The sequence below is a fragment of the Gopherus flavomarginatus genome, chromosome 6, assembly GCF_025201925.1.
Source record: "Gopherus flavomarginatus isolate rGopFla2 chromosome 6, rGopFla2.mat.asm, whole genome shotgun sequence".
Classification (NCBI taxonomy): Eukaryota; Metazoa; Chordata; order Testudines; family Testudinidae; genus Gopherus; species Gopherus flavomarginatus.
The window spans coordinates 119876372-119899998 of record NC_066622.1 but is presented as its reverse complement, the minus strand read 5'-3'; the positions used below and the strand labels follow the sequence as shown (position 1 = coordinate 119899998).

Sequence of the window (23627 nt, the reverse complement as noted above, 5' to 3'; positions counted from 1 at the left end):
CGGCCCGTGCCACTTCCTACAGCTCCCATTGGCCAAGAATGGTGAACTGCAGCCACTGGGAGCTGCGAGCGGCCATACCTGTGGATGCTCAGGCAAACAAAGCATCTCGCGGCCTGCCAGGGGCTTACACTGAACAAGCCACAAACCAAGTTTGGGAACCCCTGACTGTAGATTTACACTGGGGTAACCGAGTAATGAATCTGATCCTGCCTCTCTGTTTTATTCATATGGTCGCACAACATACTGACATATGCCACAATTCTGTTACTCAAGAACTCTCGGTGTGCTATCAAGGAATGAGCATATTGCAACATTCAGCACTCCTGATAGTCACAAAAGCAGACTGTTGAAACAACATGCATGGGTACATTCCGCCACCACTGTGGAGAAACCTGTTAGGATTGGATGGAAGGTTGACAAAGAAAGAAGCTGGACTTTGAGCCATATATTGCAGCATTCATTTTTGTAGCCAGATGGATTTGTTCATCAAGAGACAAGTTTAAAAACACATTGACATTTCAAAGCACTGTACATTAAATGCCAATTTTAAAGTTGCAAATGTCAAATAAATGTAAAGTTTCAAAAGCCATTTTGATGTAATAACAGTCACTACAGCAACAGAAAGAAAAATCATATTTAATATGTTGTGTTCATACTGATGTGAGCTTACAAACAATTTAGAGACTAGCACCCCAATGCATAAATCCAGATAAGACAGTATGTTCACAGCTGAAACTAACACAATAAAGTTCTGATTTGTAAATAAACTTTCCAGGTTTATAATATTTTATTTTGTATCTCTCTCCATAAAATACCTCCTTCAATGCACACAATTTTGCTAGTGACAAAGTCTAAATATCCTTCTCTTGCAGCTTCAAGTCATTACTCTTTTTTAATGTTTTCCCTGTGGCATTTGAGGGCAAAATGCTCAGCTCAAGTAACTCCAAAATATTAGTACAAGTCCTTAAATATGTATTTGTATAACAGATGCATAAACATGACATGGGATGGAAATATTAGCAGGCTGATCCACTGTCCATTGAAATCAATGAAAAGACTCCAACTGACCTCAGAGAGATCTTGATCTACCATATGGCCAAAATATGCATTGTTAGGAAAAAGTCATGTGCCTTTTAAAGTAGGTTACCATAAAAAAGAAACCTGCTTTTGAGGTCTAGAATTTATTTCCTGTAATGGTTTATAACACACCCCAATATTCTGTCCAAAGGTAATAAATGAAAAATATCAAGTTCTGTTGATGGACATTGAATTTCCTTTGTAAGCTCTCACAAAATAACTTGGCAGAGATTTTTTTGGAAAAGACTTATCTGCAGTTAGGATAGATTTGGAAAACACACAGTTCTCAACTTCCCATAAATTTGCCTTTCCCCTAGTATACTCTAAAAAAATCTAAGGGTCAACAGAGCTCAACTACCTAAAATAAGGACCCCAACACAACCACCCACCCCACGTATACACATGCCAGAACAGAAATTTCATTCTCTGTGGCCTACCTGTCTCATTTCTTTGTAGTTGTGGTGTTTAAAATCAAGATCATCTGTGGTTGTCATTTCATTTCTTCTGTGATAATAATTATTTGGGTCTGAGAAAAGAAATTTTAAAAATTGCATATATTTATTAACCATTCCCAAAGGGAAAGATTCCAAGCACGGAGAGAAAGTGTTTTACTCTGAATGCCACTCTCCTACTTGTATTTAATGAAGACTCTTTTAAGTAGCTGAAGTAAACAAACAGCAGCTTTGAAATATTACTAAATTACCATACAAATCAACTCATTAAACCAAATAGGACCAAGTAGGCAGCAATATTTCGGTAACTGAGATATTTGCTCTGCATTAACAACTAAAATTTAACAGAAAAAGCAAAAAACACATTCCACTCAGTGCTTTGTAAAAGAGCAAAAGACACTAGAAAATAGCATCAGTCTGATGTATTTAAGAAAGAATGGAAACACTACTTCAGAGGAAAAAGCCCCAGCAAATGCTATGTTTCTACTAGAATAATTACCATAGTTACTGTAGAGAACCAGTAGCTATTTGTTATTGATGAGCGTTTTCAGTGATTATACACTGCCTGCAAAATATTGGGCATAATAAATAATGGATCCACTTTTAATAGTAAGAATTATTTCTAGTTAAGTATTTTCTTAAACTCACTGCGTAAGTTTTTGGGGTTTTTAATTTAAAATTAACAGACTACTTTCTTTACCATGTGGCTATAATTTACTCTGTGTGATGTGTTCCATGAAAACATTTCTCAGCAGAAGGCAGGCCATCACATATCTAATTAAACCGACAGGATGTCAATTAATAATTAGTGTCAAGTGAGAAGATGGAGGTGGAACAAAAACCTGTGCTTTCTTGCCTTTCCAGGTGAGTGCACTGACAATTCAGCTAAAGAAAAAGGTTGGATGAGCAACCCAGTTAGGAAAAAATCAGAAACACTCCCAACTCCAGCTCTAAGCAGTGAACCTGAACCACCATTTTTGGACATTTCTGAAATGTTAACTGAGTTTTTCATCCACACCAGGGATTATTTTTCATTCTTATTCTGTTCTGCACTTCCATGTTCTAGTCTACACCAGCAGTGCTGAGATACTTTAAGAATTCGCTCCAGCGCTGTTGTTAGAACATGCGTATGGGAGATTCAGTAAAGTCTTGCTCCTCCAAATCCTAGCCATCCAATGGAATTTGCTGTTGTCTGATGGGTCTCACTACAAAAAGATCACCTGATCTCAGTTGGCTTCCCAATTGGCTATAATACAAAGCCAATCAGATGAGCAGATATACATCTTGCCTCATGCGCCCACCAAGCAAATTCTGTAGATTCAACAGATTAAAGAAACTTCAAATAAGCATCTGCATTTTCAGATGATTATTGAGACCTAACTGGGGAATAAATTCATGTAACTACCTTAACCCCGTGGTGCTACAATAATAATAAATATGGCACCTGAACTGAAAACATTTTAAAGGTCACACCACAGTAATATATCTGAAATGCAAACCACACAATCTCCTCTTCTCAGAAGAGACAGAATATGGTGTGTTTAATGCAACAGAAAAAAAATCATTAAGATAAAAATAAACATCTTAAAATTGTCAGGATACTCTAGGTTTTCTCAATCATCTGATGTGAAAACTTACAGTAACTGATTTTTCCCTAGTACTAAAAATTCCCTTCCTTTATGAGAGATTTTCAAAGCCTGGCTTTTTGACCATGCATTAACTGTTCATGTCATAGGAATGGTAGATAATGATGTAGATTTGGTGGGTGAAACCAAAAAAAGGCAATAAATGGGACCTCCCATTTCCATTGAAATCCCTGAAAATAAAAATAATCCTACAAAGGGAGTATTGCACTTCTGGTTCTACTTCTAAAATGTGCACAATCTAAGATCTCTTGTGAACAAACATTAGCGTTTAGCAAACCTCTATTGTCAGTCTGTTTTGACCATTGATTTTTCTGTTGCAGCAGGAATAGAGATTAGGAAAGTATAGAGTAAAATGCAGAAGACCAAAAACCAAAAAACCCCGACCAATCAAAAACCCACTATCATCTGCTGTACATTAAGTCCACCTTGGCAACAACTATTTACTATCATGCAAACAGAAGATAAGACCCCATGCAGCTAAAACCACTGTAGCATTTCAATTGTGATTTACTTATTCATTCCTGGCATCATTTCAAACAATCCCTCCCCGTTGCTGGAAAAAGAAACCCTGAAAGTCTGTATGAGTACGATGAATTCAAAAGAATGTATTGATTTTTTCCCCACTGTCAACTTCTATTTAAGCCAGCACCACAGCTCATTTATAAACTGGCTGGCAAAGGTACTTTGAAAAAATAGTTTCTGACATCCTCCTACCTCTGCCCCTCCCAAAGTGAAACTAGATAGGGTAAAATACAGAAATCAATTGCACTGGCAGGAGCATGGACTTGTGACCTTTTCCATGTCCAATTCTATAAGACTATGTGGATGAGACAGAGAAAGAAATCATCTCCACAATATCTAATTCCTTCTTAGCACAAGAACATTCAGGGTTTTCCATAAATCTAAACTACTTTTATAACACAAATACTTATAAACTTTCCGCTCAGCTTTGTCATCTTCCCACTCTATTCCCCACCCCCATTTTTTAGCCTTATCTCCTATTGTAGCCCATCATGAAGACTGTAGGTCTCTGCGGCAAGGACTGTCTCTTTGTTACATGTCTGTACCATGCTTAGCAAAGTGGGGCCCTGAACCTTGAATGGGGTTCTTAAGTGCTATACCATAGTATAAATAATAATAATGATAAGCAGAGAGTAATTATATATTTTTTAAGTTTCTAGTGTTCTTTAGGTTTTGATACAAAATGCTGTGTATAAAGAGAGTCTCACAAAGCCGGGAGGATGAACTGATCACTCTCAAAGCAACTAACATGACCAAATAATAAGGATTCTCTTTTTTTTAATTCACAGAGTTTGCATCCATCCTAATACCACATTGTCTCAACTTCTACAAAGTTGAACTTCTCATAGAGTTTGCTGTTTGAAACCTGTACTCGCACTATAGTGCCAAAAAACTTCTACAACTGCAGTTTGCTTTTTATTTGTCGTATTAGAAAAGTTTTTCTTTATAGAGTGCTATGGCTGAGATGTTCAATGCAGTCTAAAAGATGTAGACATACCTATTAAAATTAAAGGAAGATAGTGCCTAAATCCCTCAGACAGTTTTGAAAATGAAGTACTTGTGGCACCTTAGATACTAACACATTTATTTGAGCATAAGCTTTCATGGGCTACAGCCCACTTCATCAGATGCACAGAATGGAACATATAGTAAAAAGATTATATAGATACACACACATACATACTGTAGTGGTGCCCTCTACTGGCCCCTTCACAAACTCAATCGGAGACTACTCGAAAGTAAATGCACCAGTGCTCTTTTATTGTTTGTGCCTGTCCTCGCTACCTACTATTTACATATCTTACAGACCAATCACCCTGGGAGACTACTAGCTTCTCCTCCCTTTCCTGTCTCTTAGTGAGTGACCAAAGAGAGTCACTTACTGGCAGCAGGCCGTGCTCCATCCCTGCTGCGAACCCTCCTGCTGTGGTAATAGATAACCGTTATGCTCTTCTTGATACAGGAGAGAAGGAATCACCCCCAACAGTTAAGGAGAGGAAGCCTCGTACCCCTAAGGCTGTGAGGTCTGCTGCCACCACTGATAATAAGAAACGTAGGGTAGTGGTGGTTGGAGACTCTCTGCTGAGGGGGACGGAGACACCCATCTGTCGCCCTGACCGTTCATCCCAGGAGGTATGCTATCTGCCAGGGGCCCGTATCCGAGATGTTACAGAGGTATTGTCGAGGATTATCCGGCCTTCTGACTACTACCCCATGCTATTCATCCATGTGAGGTGTGACACTGAGCAGATCAAGAGTGACTACAGGGCTCTAGGAGTACGGGTTAAGGAGTTTGGTGCGCAGGTGGTATTCTCTTCGATTCTTCATGTCGAAGGTAGGGGCCCGGGTAGAGACAGATGCATCGTGGAGGTGAATGCCTGGCTGCGAAGATGGTGTCGCCAGGAGGGCTTTGGCTTCCTCGACCACGGGATGCTATTCGAGGAAGGACTGCTAGGCAGAGATGGCGTTCACCTTTCGAGGAGGAGAAAGGCCTTATTTGCGCACAGACTGGCCCACCTAGTAAGGAGGGCTTTAAACTAGGTTTCAACGGGGACAGGTGAGCAAACCCCACAGGTAAGTGGGGAACAAGACCTGGGAGATGGGTCGGAAACAGGAGGGAGCATGGGCTATAATGGCAGAGAGAAAGGAGGGTCAGGGCAAAGCTGGGAGGCAAGATCAAACCAGTATCTTAGATGCCTATATACAAATGCAAGAAGTATGGGTAATAAGCAGGAAGAACTGGAAGTGCTAATAAATAAATACAACTATGACATTGTTGGCATTACTGAAACTTGATGGGATAATACACACGACTGGAATGTTGGTGTGGATGGGTATAGTTTGCTCAGGAAGGATAGACAGGGGAAAAAGGGAGGAGGTATTGCCTTATATATTAAAAATGTACACACTTGGACTGTGGTGGAGATGGACATAGGAGATGGAAGTGTTGAAAGTCTCTGGGTTAGGCTAAAAGGGGTAAAAAACATGGGTGATGTCGTGCTGGGAGTCTACTACAGGCCACTTAATCAGGTGGAAGAGGTGGATGAGGCTTTTTTCAAACAACTAACAAAATCATCCAAAGCCCAAGATTTGGTGGTGATAGGGGACTTCAACTATCCAGATATATGTTGGGAAAATAACACCGCGGGGCACAGACTATCCAATAAGTTCCTGGACTGCATTGCAGACAACTTTTTATTTCAGAAAGTTGAAAAAGCTACTGGGGGGAAGCTGTTCTAGACTCGATTTTAACAAATAGGGAGGAACTTGTTGAGAATTTGAAAGTAGAAGGAAGCTTGGGTGAAAGTGATCATGAAATCATAGAGTTTGCAATTCTAAAGAAGGGTAGAAGGGAGTACAGCAAAATAGAGACAATGGATTTCAGGAAGGCGGATTTTGGTAAGCTCAGAGAGCTGATAGGTAAGGTCCCATGGGAATCAAGACTGAGGGGAAAAACAACTGAGGAGAGTTGGCAATTTTTCAAAGGGACACTATTAAGGGCCCAAAAGCAAGCTATTTCGATGGTTAGGAAAGATAGAAAATGTGACAAAAGACCACTTTGGCTTAACCATGAGATCTTGCGTGACCTACAAAATAAAAAGGCGTCATATAAAAAATGGAAACTAGGTCAGATTACAAAGGACGAATATAGGCAAATAACACAGGAATGCAGAGGCAAGATTAGAAAGGCAAAGGCACAAAATGAGCTCAAACTAGCTATGAGAATAAAGGGAAACAAGAAGACTTTTTATCAATACATTAGAAGCAAGAGGAAGACCAAGGACAGGGTAGGCCCACTGCTCAGTGAGGAGGGGGAAACAGTAACGGGAGACTTGGAAATGGCAGAGATGATTAATGATTTCTTTGTTTCGGTCTTCACTGAGAAGTCTGAAGGAATGTCTAATATAGTGAATGCTTACGGGAAGAGGGTAGGTTTAGAAGATAAAATAAAAAAAGAGCAAGTAAAAAATCACTTAGAAAAGTTAGATGCCTGCAAGTCACCAGGGCCTGATGAAATGCATCCTAGAATACTCAAGGAGTTAATAGAGGAGGTATCTGAGCCCCTAGCTATTATCTTTGGGAAATCGTGGAAGACGGGGGGAGATTCCAGAAGACTGGAAAAGGGCAAATATAGTGCCCATCTATAAAAAGGGAAATAAAAACAACCCAGGAAACTACAGACCAGTCAGTTTAACTTCTGTGCCAGGGAAGATAATGGAGCAGGTAATTAAAGAAATCATCTGCAAACACTTGGAAGGTGCTAAGGTGATAGGGAATAGCCAGCATGGATTTGTAAAGAACAAATCGTGTCAATCTAATCTGATAGCATTCTTTGATAGGATAACGAGCCTTGTGGATAAGGGAGAAGCGGTAGATGTGATATACCTAGACTTTAGTAAGGCATTTGATACGGTCTCGCATGATATTCTTATAGATAAACTAGGAAAGTACAATTTAGATGGGGCTACTATAAGGTGGGTGCATAACTGGCTGGATAACCGTACTCAGAGAGTAGTTATTAATGGCTCCCAATCCTGCTGGAAAGGTATAACAAGTGGGGTTCCGCAGGGGTCTGTTTTGGGACCGGCTCTGTTCAATATCTTCATCAACGATTTAGATGTTGGCATAGAAAGTACGCTTATTAAGTTTGCAGACGATACCAAACTGGGAGGGATTGCAACTGCTTTGGAGGACAGGGTCAAAATTCAAAATGATCTGGACAAATTGGAGAAATGGTCTGAGGTAAACAGGATGAAGTTCAATAAAGATAAATGCAAAGTGCTCCACTTAGGAAGGAACAATCAGTTTCACACATACAGAATGGGAAGAGACTGTCTAGGAAGGAGTATGGCAGAAAGAGATCTAGGGGTCATAGTGGACCACAAGCTTAATATGAGTCAATAGTGTGATACTGTTGCAAAAAAAGCAAACGTGATTCTGGGATGCATTAACAGGTGTGTTGTAAACAAGACATGAGAAGTCATTCTTCCGCTTTACTCTGTGCTGGTTAGGCCTCAACTGGAGTATTGTGTCCAGTTCTGGGCACCGCATTTCAAGAAAGATGTGGAGAAATTGGAGAGGGTCCAGAGAAGAGCAACAAGAATGATTAAAGGTCTTGAGAACATGACCTATGAAGGAAGGCTGAAACAATTGGGTTTTTTTAGTTTGGAAAAGAGAAGACTGAGAGGGGACATGATAGCAGTTTTCAGGTATCTAAAAGGGTGTCATCAGGAGGAGGGAGAAAACTTGTTCACCTTAGCCTCCAATGATAGAACAAGAAGCAATGGGCTTAAACTGCCACAAGCGAGATTTAGGTTGGACATTAGGAAAAAGTTCCTAACTGTCAGGGTAGTTAAACACTGGAATAGATTGCCTAGGGAAGTTGTGGAATCTCCATCTCTGGAGATATTTAAGAGTAGGTTAGATAAATGTCTATTAGAGATGGTCTAGGCAGTATTTGGTCCTGCCATGAGGGAAGGGGACTGGACTTGATGACCTCTCGAGGTCCCTTCCAGTCCTAGAGTCTATGAGTCTATAAGAGGTTGAAGTGTTCTTCTACTGGTTTTTGAATGTTATGACTCCTGACGTCAGATTTGTGTCCATTTATTGTTTTGCGTGGAGATTGTTTCGCCAATGTACATGGCAGAGGAGTATTGCTGGAATATGATGGCATATATCACATTGGTAGATGTGCAGGTGAATGAGCCACTGATAGCATGGCTGATTTTGTTAGGTCCTATGATAGTGTCACTTGAATAGATATGTGGACAGAGTTGGCATTGGGCTTTGTTGCAAGGTTCCTGGGTGAGTGTTTTGGTTGTGTGGTTGCTGGTGAGTATTTGCTTCAGGTTGGGGGGCTGTCTGTAAGCGAGGACAGGTCTGTCTCCCAAGATCTGTGAGAGTGAGGGATCATCTTTCAGGATAGGTTGTAGATCTTTGATGATGCGCTGGAGAGGTTTTAGTTAGGGGCTAAAAGTGATGGCAAGTGGAGTTCTGTTATTTTCTTTGTTGGGCCTGTGATTGGGAATGTGCACCCTGTTCCTAATGAATATGCACAAGTTTGACCTCTCTCCAGCAAATTAAACATACCATGGACATTAAACACATCGTGAAGATATGTACAGACAGCCACTAGAATAAATCATAAGTTTCTTTTCACATGTTCGATTTCATTACATTTCTGAATGTTACCATGACACTTAAAATCAACAGTGAAATCACACTCTTCAGCTATATTGTGCGGATTCTTGTATCATTTGCACTACTATAAGTCAGGAGTAACCCCAGTTAATTCAATTAAATGAGAATGGTGTAAAACCAGCATACACCAGAGAAGAATCAATAGGGTGACCATATTTCTCAAAGTAAAAATGAGACACCACATGGGGTTGGCCCGAGCTGCTTACCTGACCCCGCTCCCCCCCACACAAGTCCATCCCAAGTGCCCACTCGCCCCACCTCCTGCCATCCCTGCCCAGGGCTGGCTCAAGCTGCCTGGTGTTGCCACTCACCTGTGCCCCGCTGTGCATAGCTAGCATCACGCTTTCCCCCCCACCTCTGAACATTCCTCCACATCCCATTAGGGGAGTATGCCCCACTTTTTTGGCAGAATTGGGCATTTGTCCCATTTGCTCTTGCTAACTGGTCATCACTTGGCAAGAGCAAACAGGACAAATGCCTAGTTTTGCCAAAAAAGTCAGGACGTCCAGGACAGGGCTTAAAAATGGGACTGTCCCAGCCAAAATGAGATGCATGGTCACCCTAAGAATCAAGGCACCAGTCCACAGCAGTCATCTTTCAAAAGTTTTCTTTTAACTGTTAATAATAAGCAGGTTTAAAGTTTATTCTGGTTCTAGAAAGATTACGGATTTTAGCAGCTCTCCCCATTCTAAGCATAGGAAGTACTTGCTCATAACAATACTTTATGTAACAATGAAAAGTGGAAGAAATCATTCTGAGGGCAACCATTATATTACTCTGTGCTGATATACAATCCCTTGATGAATATATAGGGATATCCATAAATTACACCCAAGTCCCTTATTGAATTCAGACTTATTTTGATGCAGTCCCCACATAGGCAAAAATTTCCAGGAAAGCTCATTTGAATTTTCCTAAGTAAAGACTTTAGGCTTTAGCTCCACAAGGATTAAATTAAAACACAGTGGGCCAGAGTGTGACCTGACAGTGAGCAGTTATCTCATAAATAATCCCACTGAAGTCAATGGAACTGCTTCTGTTGATGATTGCTTATCAGTAGGGTATGGGTTTGAGTTATGATATGGGTCATAATGAGTCCATTGGTAGACTTAAGAAAGAAATAAACAAGAAAGCCAGGAATGCTCTGCAGCTTATTTGAAACAGCTAGTGAATGAAGCATCCACTGCAAAAAAGAGCAAGCCATCAAATAGATTATATACCTGTACTTATAGTAGTGTAAGTTATTTTTACCTCTTGGATCAAATTTGAAGAATTTTGAAAATTATATCATGTCATGAATTTATTCTATTAAAAGAATCATCTATTAGGGTGATTATTCTCTGACACAGTAAATACATGAAAACCTCAATTGAATTTTTGTCTCCTCCAATATTTGGGTATTTTTGATCATATCCAGCTTCTTTCTGCTTCATGTTACCTTTGAGAAAAGACTGGAAAGAAAAGTACATCTATCCCTCTGAGGCAACTGCAAAAGACTGTATGTGTCAGTCTGTATCTGTCTAAGTAGCAACATTTTTGGAAACTAGTGAGGAAATTAAATAACCAGTGCCACCTTCATCATCTTTCTCTTCTGCTAGTGACTGTTTTATCATCCCCCTGCTGCAGAAAAGACTTTTTGCCATCTCTCCTTCTACACATAAACATGCCTTGCCCTCGATAAAACAGGAAATCACTTGATATGTCTGCTGAGCCAGCACCTCCATAGTTGTGTAATATGTTTGTACAGTTTTCAGTAGGGCTAATGGATAGTTTAATCCTCCCTCTAGAAAGAAGGGCTGATCAAAAGTATCCTACAATGCACAAAAATGCATATTATCAATATTACATGAACATTTTTACAATAAATATGAGAGCATCTTAAAAGATTCAGTTCAGATAATCATTCCCCACATTGGTCCATAAATCAGACTATGGATCTTCTGAGGAAAGATTTTCTCATGAGTTTTCCAGTGATATATACTGTAATTTCCAGCCCTGGCTATTTCCCGGAAATGCATAAAAAGGCAAACATATTTTCAAGTTAGCTAAACTTTTTAGCATCTCCTGAATGTTTGGCTTGAGCTTTGGATGAAGATTTGTATTGGTTCTTATTTTGTCTAAATTGACCCCACAGCCCTAGAGGTAAAAATCTTTTTTCCAGTGATCATCCTTCCTCTGTAAATTGGTGCTCACCACATTTGAAAATCAGGTTACTTATTAGGAACTCAAATAAGTACTTAAAAGGATAAATTCAATCTCTTATTATTCAAATTCTTGGTCTTAGGCACCGAAATAAGTTTCATGATTTCAACCCCCAATTGCCTTTAAGCACAAATAAGCTTTTTTATGGAATATAATGGGAGACATGAGGATATTCAATACTTCTAGAAATCAGGAAACATAATTAGGTGCTTAGGTAAGGATTTAAAGGTAGGATTTTCAAATGCAACGAGGCCTACCTCTGCTTCCAATGAAGCCAGTTCAGAGTTACACCTCTTGTAACCTTTGGCCTAGTGGTTAAGGCATTCACATGAGATTCAACAAAAATTACGAAAATGTTCAGATGTTGTTCCACCCAGTCCAATTGCCTACTGTATAAATCCCCATCAAAATCCTAAGCCTTTTCAAACATTCAAAAAATAAGCAACCTTCCATATTTAATGTGTGTTTTTCACTGGCTATGATACTGTCTGCCTTAATGTGAAAGACAAACAAAAACAGCCACTGCAGAAAATGGCCCCCATAAACAACTAACATGCAGAAGCATGTGTGATGTCGCACTCCAGAATGCTTTATAGAAATATGCTTATGAGTGTAAATATGACATAACTGGAATATGTTTTATGTTAGATATACCATGTAACATATCTCTGCAAAGATTATGATCTACTGAATATATTCATCCTATTTGTATGCATGTATCATTTTTATATTCAAAGTTATCAATATTAGCTATGTACTTGTCTGATTTTAAGTAGCCTCAGTGAAGCATTTGGCCAGCTTCTTGAGAAAAGACTATTCCCAGTAAGTGCCCAGTCAAGAAACACTTAAGCTGACAATGAACTATAAGAGATGCCAATCCACATCTGAGTTTTCCTGGGAACATGGCATCGGCCTGTAAAGTTCTGAGTCATGCATGGACATGTGATTTGCCCATGTGACTCCAAAACTCCATCTCGGAGCTGGATTCTGCATAGGAGAGGAGAGGGGTTTCTATCCAAGAGAGAGGCTATATATGCCCCTGGGAAAACCTCTCCATTTTGTCTTCAACTGGCTCAAGAGAGAGCCTATCCACCCCAAAGAAACTGGAACAAAGGGCAGTAACTACAGGAGTGTGCAGGATTGCTGGACCCAGACTAGAAGGAGGCTAGTCAGTCAAAGAAGCTTATTAGAACATCTCTGAGGGTGACATTATCTGCATTGTTTCCTACTGCATTAGGCTTAGACTTGTGTGTTTTATTTTATTTTGTTTGGTAATTTACTTTGTTCTGTTATTACTTGGAATCACTTTTTACTTATTAATTAACCCCGAGTATGTATTAACGGGGGGTGGGGAGCAAACTGCTGTGCATCTCTCTCTATCAGTGTTATAGAGGGTGAACAATCTATGAGTTTACTCTATATAAGCTTTATACAAGGTAAAATGGATTTATTTGGGGTTTGGACCCCATTGGGAGCTGGGCATCTGAGTGCTGGAGAGAGAAGCACTTCTTAAGCTGTTTTCAGTTAAGCCTGCAGCTTGTGGGGGACATGGTTCAGACTTGGATCTGTGTTTGCAGCAGGCAAGCGTGCAGGGCCTGCTTTAGGAAGTGCGGAGCCCAATTCAAACAGTTTCGATGGGGCCCTGGCAAGGATGACTTAAAAAGAAAAAAAAAGAAAACGTAAACGTAAAAAACACGGGGGGCTTGTACTCACCAGGCGGTGCTCCGAGTCTTCGGCGGCACTTCAGCAGTGGGACCTTCACTCACTCCAGGTCTTTGGCGGCACTGAAGGACCCACCACCGAAGTGCCACTGAAGACCTGAAGCACCGCCAGGTGAGTAAAAAGGTGCCTCTAGCCAGGGAAAGGTTTCTCACTGGGCGCGGGGCCCCATTCGGGGGAATTGGTGAAATAGGCCTAAAGCCGGCCCTGCAAGCATGTCTGGCTCAAACAAGGCAAGGTATTGAAGTCCCAAGCTGGCAGGGAAAACAGGCTCAGAGTCCTAGCACATCAGGTGGATATAAGTAAGGATCTGACACTATTTCCATTCTAATCCAAGATGAGAAGGAAATCAGAACTTGGCCACTTAAACCAAAGTGAAGGTGAGCTTGCGGTTACAAAGGGTCATATTCTGATCTCAGTTACATCATTGTCAATTGACGTAACCCACTGAAGTCAAATGAGTTACTGTGAACTATCTCATGATGAGAAAGCAGAATTTGACCTTTGTCAATTGTAGTTTTCCCAGTATTTATAACATAGTTATTGTATTATTAAAAACATTTACTTTCCAAAGTACAACATTCTGCCACTTTTCTTTTCTGGCTTGAATAAAGAAGTTCAGTTTTACAGAACTGAAAATAAACAGTTGTAAGAACTTTCCACCTTTCCTGTAGCACATGTTGCTCTCCACTGTGGTATCAGTGTCATCTTCATTATCCCCTGGACAACACTATGCTTGTCCCTCCTGTGCACTTGCTACTGGTTCCATGGTAATAAGAAGAGCTTCCCATTTACTTCAGTCTGACATCCAGTATTTTAAAGGATGTGCCTGTAGACACACTAACCAGAGCCATGGAATATACTTCAAATGCAAATCTGAGGTGCTCATTACTCTCTGCTGGTCCACCAGGTTCTTTCTGCTGTACTTTCAATCAGTGGGATGACCCTACATCAACAGTGGAATTGGCAGCAACAAGTCTCAGAACAGGAGCAGTTAAAGTAGTAATGATAAGCTCTAGAAAGGCAGTTCTCTTTCTGTTTCTAGTATTTTTGAAAATACTATTCATAGTCCCCTGCAAAAAAAAAAAATCTATACCTAAAATACCAGAATTTAAGTTTAAAGAAAAAAGCAGATGAAAGATTTAGAATGAGCAGTTGAAAACTGTAGAAAAGACTTGAACAAACAGGTATACAAATATATATATGCACACATACAAATATCTATATATAAATCTGACACTAGGCTATGTTATGCTAACCCAGGGGCCAGCAACTTTTCAGGAGTGGTGTGCAGAGTCTTCATTTATTCACTCTGATTTAAGGTTTCGCGTGCCGGTAATACATTTTAATGTTTTTAGAAGGTCTCTATGTGTAAGTTTATAATATATAACTAAACTATTGTTGTATGTAAAGTAAATATGGCTTTTAAAATATTTAAGAAGCTTCATTTAAAAATTAAATTAAAATGCAGAGCCCCCTGGACCAGTGGCCAGGACCCAGGCAGTGTGAGTGCCGCTGAAAATCAGCTTGCGTGCAGCCTTCAGCACCCATGCCATAGGTTGCCTACCCCTAACCCATTACTGAGATATAAGCTTGAGGCATTGTGAAATTTTGAATGCCCTTTTTCTGGAATGGCCTTGACTTAGTTTCCACCTTGTATATGGTACCTAGTTAAGCACTAGATATTTTTTGCATTAGTATGATTAATGAAATATCTAGCATTTAAAAGATCTTTTGTTGACTTTCAGGATGTGTGACTTCCATAGTCTTAAAGGAAAATGGAATCATTTGCCAACATTTAAAATTTACCAAGAGTTGGTAAGTTTGTGGGCAATCCTGCCAAACGTAACTGAGAACTGTGCTTACCTGGGAGGGGACAGCCTAAGATTTCCAGTCTCATACAGATGCTCCCTTCTTCGTACCATGACCGAGGGTTTATACGGATATAACGTGCAACAATTGGTACTGGCAGTTCATTGAGTACTGGGATCTCTTTCTCGCTGTTTCCTTCAAAAATCTATTCAGGTTCAAACATACAAAAACATCAAGTTCAGTTCAACAGGGCTCTCCGAACCTTTGGTAACAACATCTGGAACTAGATCAAACTCAAAGTTGGAATGAGATTGTACCCTGATAGGTAGGTGAGGGGAACTCAGAGATGAATTGCTTTTCAGGGAGAACACGCTCTCAGCTCAAATATTAGTGGGCCAGAGTAAAAGGGGAAAGTATCACAGCTCCGTCTTCCCCACAGTCTCTCTCAAACAACGTACACCCTGCAGGCATCCTCATCTGCTGTAAATCAGTGTAGTTCAACTGACATCAATGGATTTACACCAGCTTAGGATCTGGCCCATGGAGGGGACTCTGTATTTGATCTATCCCCTCCTGTGTGCAAGGCGCAGGAGGGGGCCAGTTCTTCAAAATAACAGATCTGCACTGCAGAGTGGGTCAGGGACTGGCAGAGCTGGGGCCGGAGCACTCAGACAATGAGAAGGACTAGGGGGGATACATACATTGTCTCCCTTTTAGCCTCACAGAGCTTCTCAAGAATATATACTACTACCTGGCACATCAAAAGTCAATATGATTCTTTTTTTTTCACCAAGTAATGCTTTCTCACTATTCCTTGTGGCGCTCCTGTTCTGTGGTACTCACCATATCTCCAGATCCATTTTTGACAGTGATCCATGCGTGACTGTCATTGCTCACCATTACTTTATAAGACGTCACCCAGTCACTCCTAGACAGAAGGCAAAGGGTTTTGTTGTTTGTTGTAGGATTTTTAAAATCTTTTTGTAAATTGATGCAAGTGTGTTTAATATAGCAACACTCATAAAACTGCTAATTATGGAAATCCCAATTGGCAAAATAATGTCAGCACTTGGCTGGTGAACTGAAATGCAGAGCTGGTTTTGGCAGACGATTTAAAAACCTAAGATAGAAATGAACAGCACAACCAAAGATAATGTTCTGGGTTTCCAGGAAGAGGATCAGCCCTCTCCTTCCCCCAGTGTCTAAACACATTCTAGCACTTTTGATGGTTTATCCAGACCATATGCATCGACTCCAGAGAATTTGCATTATCCATGAATGTTCCCCACCCCAGCCACAAAACATTATAATTCCTATTGTTACTGTCAGTGAGGATGAAAAAAGTAAATAATGACTCTAGGAGTAAAATCCCCTGAATTTTAAGCAACAGCATTACCATTCAGTGGCTCATCCTATTTCTAATAATAGGTTGTTTTCATTTCCAGGTGCAAAAATTAGGGGTGCATGAATCCTGAAAAGTTTGGTGTTTTAAGAAAGGGCATTTGAACTGAACCCTGAAGTTGGGTTCACAGCAGATGGAAAGGAACCAACCTCTACAGGTTCACAAAGAGGTATCTTGCAGAATACCCAGCAGGCTGGGGCCCTAGCCAAGTGGGGATTTTGGACACTACTGCAATATGAATGAAAAACAGGAATATCATCATCCAAGCTCCATAGACTTGAACTTTTCAGGGGCCATCACCTTCTCTACTTCTAGTAACCAGCCCCAGGCCAGGATCTCTCATTCTTACCTTATGGCCCTTGCCTTACACAGCTAATCAGGGGTTTATGGAGGAGTAAAAAGCCACCGCCTCTATGCTCAAGTGAATCAGACCTATCCAGATCCTGTGGTCAATCTGGTATGGAGCACAGCCCCTACTCACTGGTACTCCCTACTGTGAGTGGAGTTGAGATAGTAGAGGGGGGCAGGGAAAGGGTGAAGCATTGGCTCCAATGGCCCCCTACTCATGGACCAGAGGAACTAGTCAGGTGTGAGAGAAGAAGTAAGCTACACCTTTTGAAGGGCAGCAATCATTTATTTCCTTCTCAACCCCTCCTTCCTGGGGAGCCAGCGTGGATCAGGGGAGTAACTATCTCCCAGAGAGGTATGTCTGGGTCACAGTGCCTGGCTGGGGTTATGCCTGGGAAGATGTAGCTCATGAAGCTCCTTTATCTGGGGCTAAAGTCATAATTCAGTCCCCAGCTAGTTCTAGGAAGTACTATGGTTTGTTGGTGGGTAGTAAGGGAGACTGTGTAGGAGCAGGATTTTATAATTGTACTATGAGAATTAATGTATGATTTGATTTCATCCTGCCAGCCACCCTTTTTGAATAGCAGAAAGGAACAGAGCAATCCTTATGACTGATTATGGTCACCTTTTGTTTTAGGATATGTTATGTCTACTATGGTTTCCTATATGTATTACAAATTAGGCACTCTAATTAAATATACATTTCTTTGTTTTAAGGTTTAGAAAGTAAGAGACGGGATCTTGTATTGTGTCTATGTTAGGAAGATTAGAGGAACGTTGAAGGCCTGGGCCCCAATGTAAATTGTTTTGATTATAAGATTTAGGAAGGCTTAATTTACAATGCCTTTTCTTGCTCAACATAAAAACTGCTGTATACCTTTAACTGTAAAAGACTGTTTGTGTGAATGAGGAATGTATGCAACAGGAAAAGATAAGATGGGAAGACCATTTTTATAGCCAAATGGTCAAGGAAGAAAGAGTGAAGAAACTTAAGGACACCATCAATGCGCAATGAAGGAAGGGCAGATTGACGAACCTAAGGTGAAGACTGGCACCCCTAGGACAATTGATTAAATCTAAACCAGGACAGGATGACCCTCTCGGTGGGATGTTTACACCAATTAAGAAATAACCAGTCAAAAACTGACACAGCAAAATCCATAGACTTCAACAGAGAAAAAGAAAAGCAGGGTGCTTTGCCACAGGGTTTGGGTTCGTCTTGCCACGCTCCAGGAACATTGGATTGTGACCGACAGAGCCCAGCTTCCCTCTGTGATCAATCTGGCTGGCCACTAGATTAATCCAGACTCTGGACTGGTAACTATAAACAGCAACTGGCAGGACTGTGTGTGTTCGTATGTGTGTGTGTGCACATGTGTATGACTGAAAAGCATATGTTAACTGCTGTATTCTCAATAACTGTGGCATTTTTGCCTTCTCCTCTATAAAAGAGCCCATGTGCTTTGTTTAGCATAACAGCTGGGTGGCAAAACGGAATTTCACCAGCTTTCTAGCCTTCTGAACAATCTCATCCAATGTTCGCCAAACTTCTGCAAGACTGGAGACCGATGTTTTCCTCCCTCTTCCATCATGAGGTGACCTCCCAAATAAAGAGTAAACCAACCCCTGCTAGCAAAAATATAATGACTTGTGGGGCCTTACCTGCTACTGAATGTATCTTACTTGTAGGAGTATTCCCATTAAAGTAAATAAGATTGTGGATGATAGTAAGCACGTAGAGCCAGACTTACAAAAATACTTAGGTACCTACAGATGCAGATAGATGCCTAGGGGGATTTTCAAAAGTGCTTAGGCAGGTTAGGTGCCTGGCTTCCATTGAAAATCAGTAAGAATTAGGCTCTCAGCAGGACTTTTAAAAAGATCTCTGTAAATTAGGTACCTATGTGCATCTTGTAAATCTGTCCCCCATGAGCATTTTCCAGACCAGTTAATTGATTTGCATTTTGAATCAATATTCAGCCTTTAAAAAAAAAAAACTTTGCCATTACTACTAGTTTAAACTGCAAAAACTTGAATATTATCAGAGACACTGGACTTTTTGCCTTTGTACTTCAAAGCTGAAAAAACACCCACAAAACACACATTGCTGCAGTATTTTTACAATAATTGTTAAAATCCAGACACCCTACACAGAACACTGTATTAATTTTCTGTATCTCAATGCAGGATCTCTAGAGACAGGGTATTTACTGGGATATAAGTTCTGAAGTGCTATGCTGGTGTCTCAAGTCTTTCTGGCTGTAAAAGGACACAAAACAATATAACTAGCAACTTCAGAGCTCCGTATACATTCAGTTCACTTATAGTAGCATCTCTCCTTCCCAGATCTTGTTAAATAATGTGGTGGTTGCCCTAGGAAAGCCACTGTGAACATAAATTCTACAGATTTGCAGAGGCAGATTTACATCCAGCAGAGATGGAAATGAGGAATTTAGGAGACGACCCCTGTAAAAAATTAAATTTCAGTCACAAAATTAAAAAAAAAAAAAGAAAAGCTCAAGCGCAGAGTCCACAGTTTGAAATGTGCACACACGCACACACACAGGGATTTATTTTTTGCTGTTCTCCATGGTAATTTGTCAAGGACAGGAGGCATAACCAAAAGGTCAGGATGGGTGACCAAAAAAGGTTTTATTGCAAACCCAAAGGCATCGTTTCTTTTCCTGCCGCCTACTGCAATGCACCACAGAATATTTTTATTTGGATTTGGTAAATAAAATGAGGATGAAAAATAAAAATCAGTCCTTATTCCCATGCATCTGACGAAGTGGGTATTCACCCATGAAAGCTTATGCTCCAATACATCGGTTAGTCAATAAGGCACCACAGGACTGTTGCTTTTTACAGATCCAGACTAACACAGCTACCCCTCTGATCCTTATTCCTTGGTTTCCTTAAGGAACTGGTTTTGAATGTACTGGAAAAATAAATCAAACATTGAGTTTTTTTATGTCAAGATTCCAGATCATAGCTGAAATTCCATATAACTGAGAATGCTATAATACTGCAGCACAGATGTAGAATGTAAAAACCATCAGTCTACGACAGTATAAAACATCTCTTTCTTTGATATCGTGGCAAATGTTCTGGTCCTTAACACTTTCTTTTAAAGGGACTAGCTCAATTTACTGACAATAAATTATGTGGAGGCTAAAATTATATTTTTGACTTAAGTGTTTTTTATGCTACCATCTCCATTTTGATTTTCTCACTTCACACACTTGTAAATGTCCACATTTCTACAAAAGGAAAATGGACACTGATCAGACTTGAACCTGTAACTTCTTGGGAGTGATAACAAGTAACATGCTTCTCAGATGAAGCCTGTCAATTAAAATACAAATGTGGCTAGATCTCACCCACAGATACATGTGCAGCTTGAAAGGATTGTACAGGATTGGTGCTAGAAGATACGCCAGCCTAATGTGGCAGCCCACACATCTGGTCCTCATTTAGCAGTGGTCTGTGGGTTAGGAAGTATCTGATAAACTGCAACAAATAAGCACACCTTTCCTCTTGCTCAGAGCAAGAAAGTGACCACGTCTCTCCCACAATGTGGCGTGATCTGGCTCCAACTGACACTGTTTGCAAAACTTCCTTTGAATTAAATAATGCAGGAGCAGATGAATAGTGAATTGTTCTTTCTCTGAGAAATCCTGCCACAACCAGCAAGAGTCTCTTTGTAGAGGAAACACTGGGCAAAATCTGTTTCACCTTGCTGAACTGACTACTTCAGGATTTAGTGCATACACTAGACTAGACATTAGCACTGAGATTTGAAGACAATAACAATTTTAATAGCATTTCATACCAAAACTTCTCAAGGCTCTTTATAAAAGATTAGGTGACCTGATGATAGGAAGAAAATATCAGGGCACATGGGGAATGGGGGCGGGGTCCACCGGCAGAGAAAAGAAAAAAAAAGGCCGAGTGCTGCCAGCAGAGCGAAATATCAGGACAAATTTTGGGACAAACACCTAAATATCGGGCTGGTCCCGATTTTATCGGGATGTCTGGTCACCCTATAAAAGATGTATAAACATTTAACAACAGAACTTTCCCATTAAAGGGAATATAGGACTACTTTTTAGTATTTTAGGCATCTACAGCTCTTTTACAGAGAACATGCTGAGAAGCTGTGCTGATTTAATTCTACAGATATCAGGATCTACAATAGTCCTGTAGTATACTAAATCAGAGGTACCTATCTGCCTTGTGAACACATGAAAACCTAATACATGGAAATTCCCTATAACAGCATCATGAAAATACTGAATTCCTTATCAAACTATTTCCTGTGCATAGGACAGACAGTATAAACCTTGTTGGTAGACAGTCTGCCATTAAAGGATGTAGATGTTGTTTTGTTGTGTCTGCTCCACAATGTTCTAATATAGACATAGATTTAAATGCAGCTTGCATGACTCTCCCACAAACCAAAAGACATGAAGGAAAAAGGTCTACAAATGACAAGAAAGATGGATCTATTAGGATTCAGCTTGATTCAGGTGTTTCCCACAAAAAACATTTATACTTTTAAGTCGTTTCTGCCAGACTGTCTATCTCTGTAATAACACATCTACAAAAGATAAAAATGGTCTGCCTTTGTTGTGAAGATTTTATCATCTCTGTGTAGGTTTTATTAATCTCACGGAAGACAGACACAAAAATTAAAACACAATTGAAATGTCCTGGGCATGGTGGATCTTTTATTTTTGTTATTTAATGTTTCTATATGGTATGCATTTTATCCATCTATGGTACTTCTGTGCTCCCATTACTCTTGTATCTAAACACCTCACAACTTCTCTGTGACATAGGAAAGCACTACTATCCCCATCTTACAATGGCAGAGAAGCTAATTGACTTGCCCTGGATCACACAGGAAGTCTGTGGCAGAGCAGGTAGCAAAACCTGTTTCCCATCATGCTGGCTAGCACTCTGACCACTGGACTCATCCTTCTCTCTTTAAATAGGAAACATTCATATCATTCACACCACAAGCCTACTAACCACATCTCAAAGTACTTTGATGCCACAAGAACAATGAGTTATCCCCTCCCTCCATGCCCCACTCCATTATAATGTGCCTACTTCTAACACATTATAAATTCCATTCCCTTTCCTTCCTTTCTCTAATTTCCCAGCCTCTCACCCCATCTTTCCTTTCTCTCATCTTCTGGCTCTTACTTCCTTACTTGTCCTTTTCATCGTCCCTTCTCTCTGATAGACATAGCAAAACCCATCATAAGTAATATAACACCAAGTGGTGTTGTCAGCAACAAAGGCCAGGTTCAATGTCTAGGAGTTCCTCTTAGCATTACACAACAGAACCGGTTCAAGACCTGCCCCACTTGCAGTTTATTGTCTGAATCCAGGGGTGCATTCAGATGGATCCACCTCCCGCTTCTGGGAGTGCATGAGTAGTTCAGCGATGCTGCCACCTCTGTTGCTGCTTGCCAGCATTGCAGTTGCTGCCACTGTTCACTGCTGTTGCTGCTGGCTATGATGCTGTGTTCTGAGGTTCCACCACTTAGCCCAGTTCTTAGCCCAGCTCAATGGGTAAAAGGGAACCTCACTGCTGCTCCATTTGCTGCATCTTCTGGGTTGCCGTTTCCTGGCACATCATCCCCACCCAAAGTGTAAGTCTCAACCCCTAGACCAGCTTATCATTGATTTCAGCTCTAGATGATCACTAAGAGCTGATCAGACTTCTGGTTTCTGTCTTTAAATGCTGGAGGGTGAAGGTCCAATGGTATCTAGGACTCCTTAAACAGAGTGCCCACCACCAGGTAAGAACACCTACACCTATCCCTATCCCCTTGCACTTGGCTTTGGCATCAATACTCCATGCTTAGTGAGTGAGCTTCAATTTAGGGTGATCTACGCTCAGTTAAGTTCCTACTTAGTACAGTTCAGATGTATACATAGTCATACACTAAGGATAACCCAAAACAGCCATAGTTGATCATTCTGGCAAAGCAGGTCTGTCTGCTGATCACCAGGGCACAGTAGGGTATGTCTATGCAAATATAGTCTGCTCCTGGAGTCTTTCTTCCAAGTTCATCAATAGATGGCAGGACAGAGCTCATTTCAACCCTGGCTTACACCAATACAGTTAATGCCAGGTGCAGAAATGGCACAGAGGAAGATCGCAAATTGTTATCAGCCTGCTTTCTAGCCAGCACACAGATTCAGAATTGTAATTGTTTGGGGTTTTTTTTTTTAATTTAAACATGGGCTTAAGCGCAAAAAAATATAATGTAAATGTCTATAATGATGAAGAGCTAACTAGGCAACAATAAAAAGCCTCATGACCTCGTCCTAATCCCTAGTGGATGCTTGTCCACATCACTGAGCCACCACACAGTTTAACACAATTCAATATGACTGGCAGTGGCTCAGGACTGAAATAGCCATGATGTTGGAGATTAGACTACAGTACAAAGGGAGAGTTAATGCGGTCTACAATGGTCTTGGCTCCAGCTGATCAAATTATTCTTTTGCTATCATCATAATCCAATTTAACTGCATTACAAACACCAAAAATGAATGGAAAATAAAAATGGGCAAAGAACAGGTTTGCATCCTCTGTTATAGCATGCATTTTCAATCAGAGATCTCTGAAAGAAAAAAGAAAAAAAAACATGGCAAGACAAAACAGATTTTTAGGCCAGGCTGAAATTTTCCAACACCTTTTTATTAATGCCATTTTATTGAGAGAGA

General features: G+C 40.4%; 1 protein-coding gene across 1 annotated transcript in view; it reads right to left on the bottom strand.

Moving 5' to 3' along the window:
* The window catches only part of CPXM2 (carboxypeptidase X, M14 family member 2), a 121866-nt gene that overhangs the window by 34437 nt on the left and 63802 nt on the right, over positions 1–23627 (bottom strand). Inside the window, exons 5-7 of the mRNA XM_050959402.1 lie at positions 15974–16058; positions 15185–15335; positions 1515–1603 (exon numbers count right to left, since the gene is read on the bottom strand). Coding sequence (XP_050815359.1) covers positions 1515–1603; positions 15185–15335; positions 15974–16058 — 325 coding nt within the window. The remainder of the gene's footprint in view (positions 1–1514; positions 1604–15184; positions 15336–15973; positions 16059–23627) is intronic.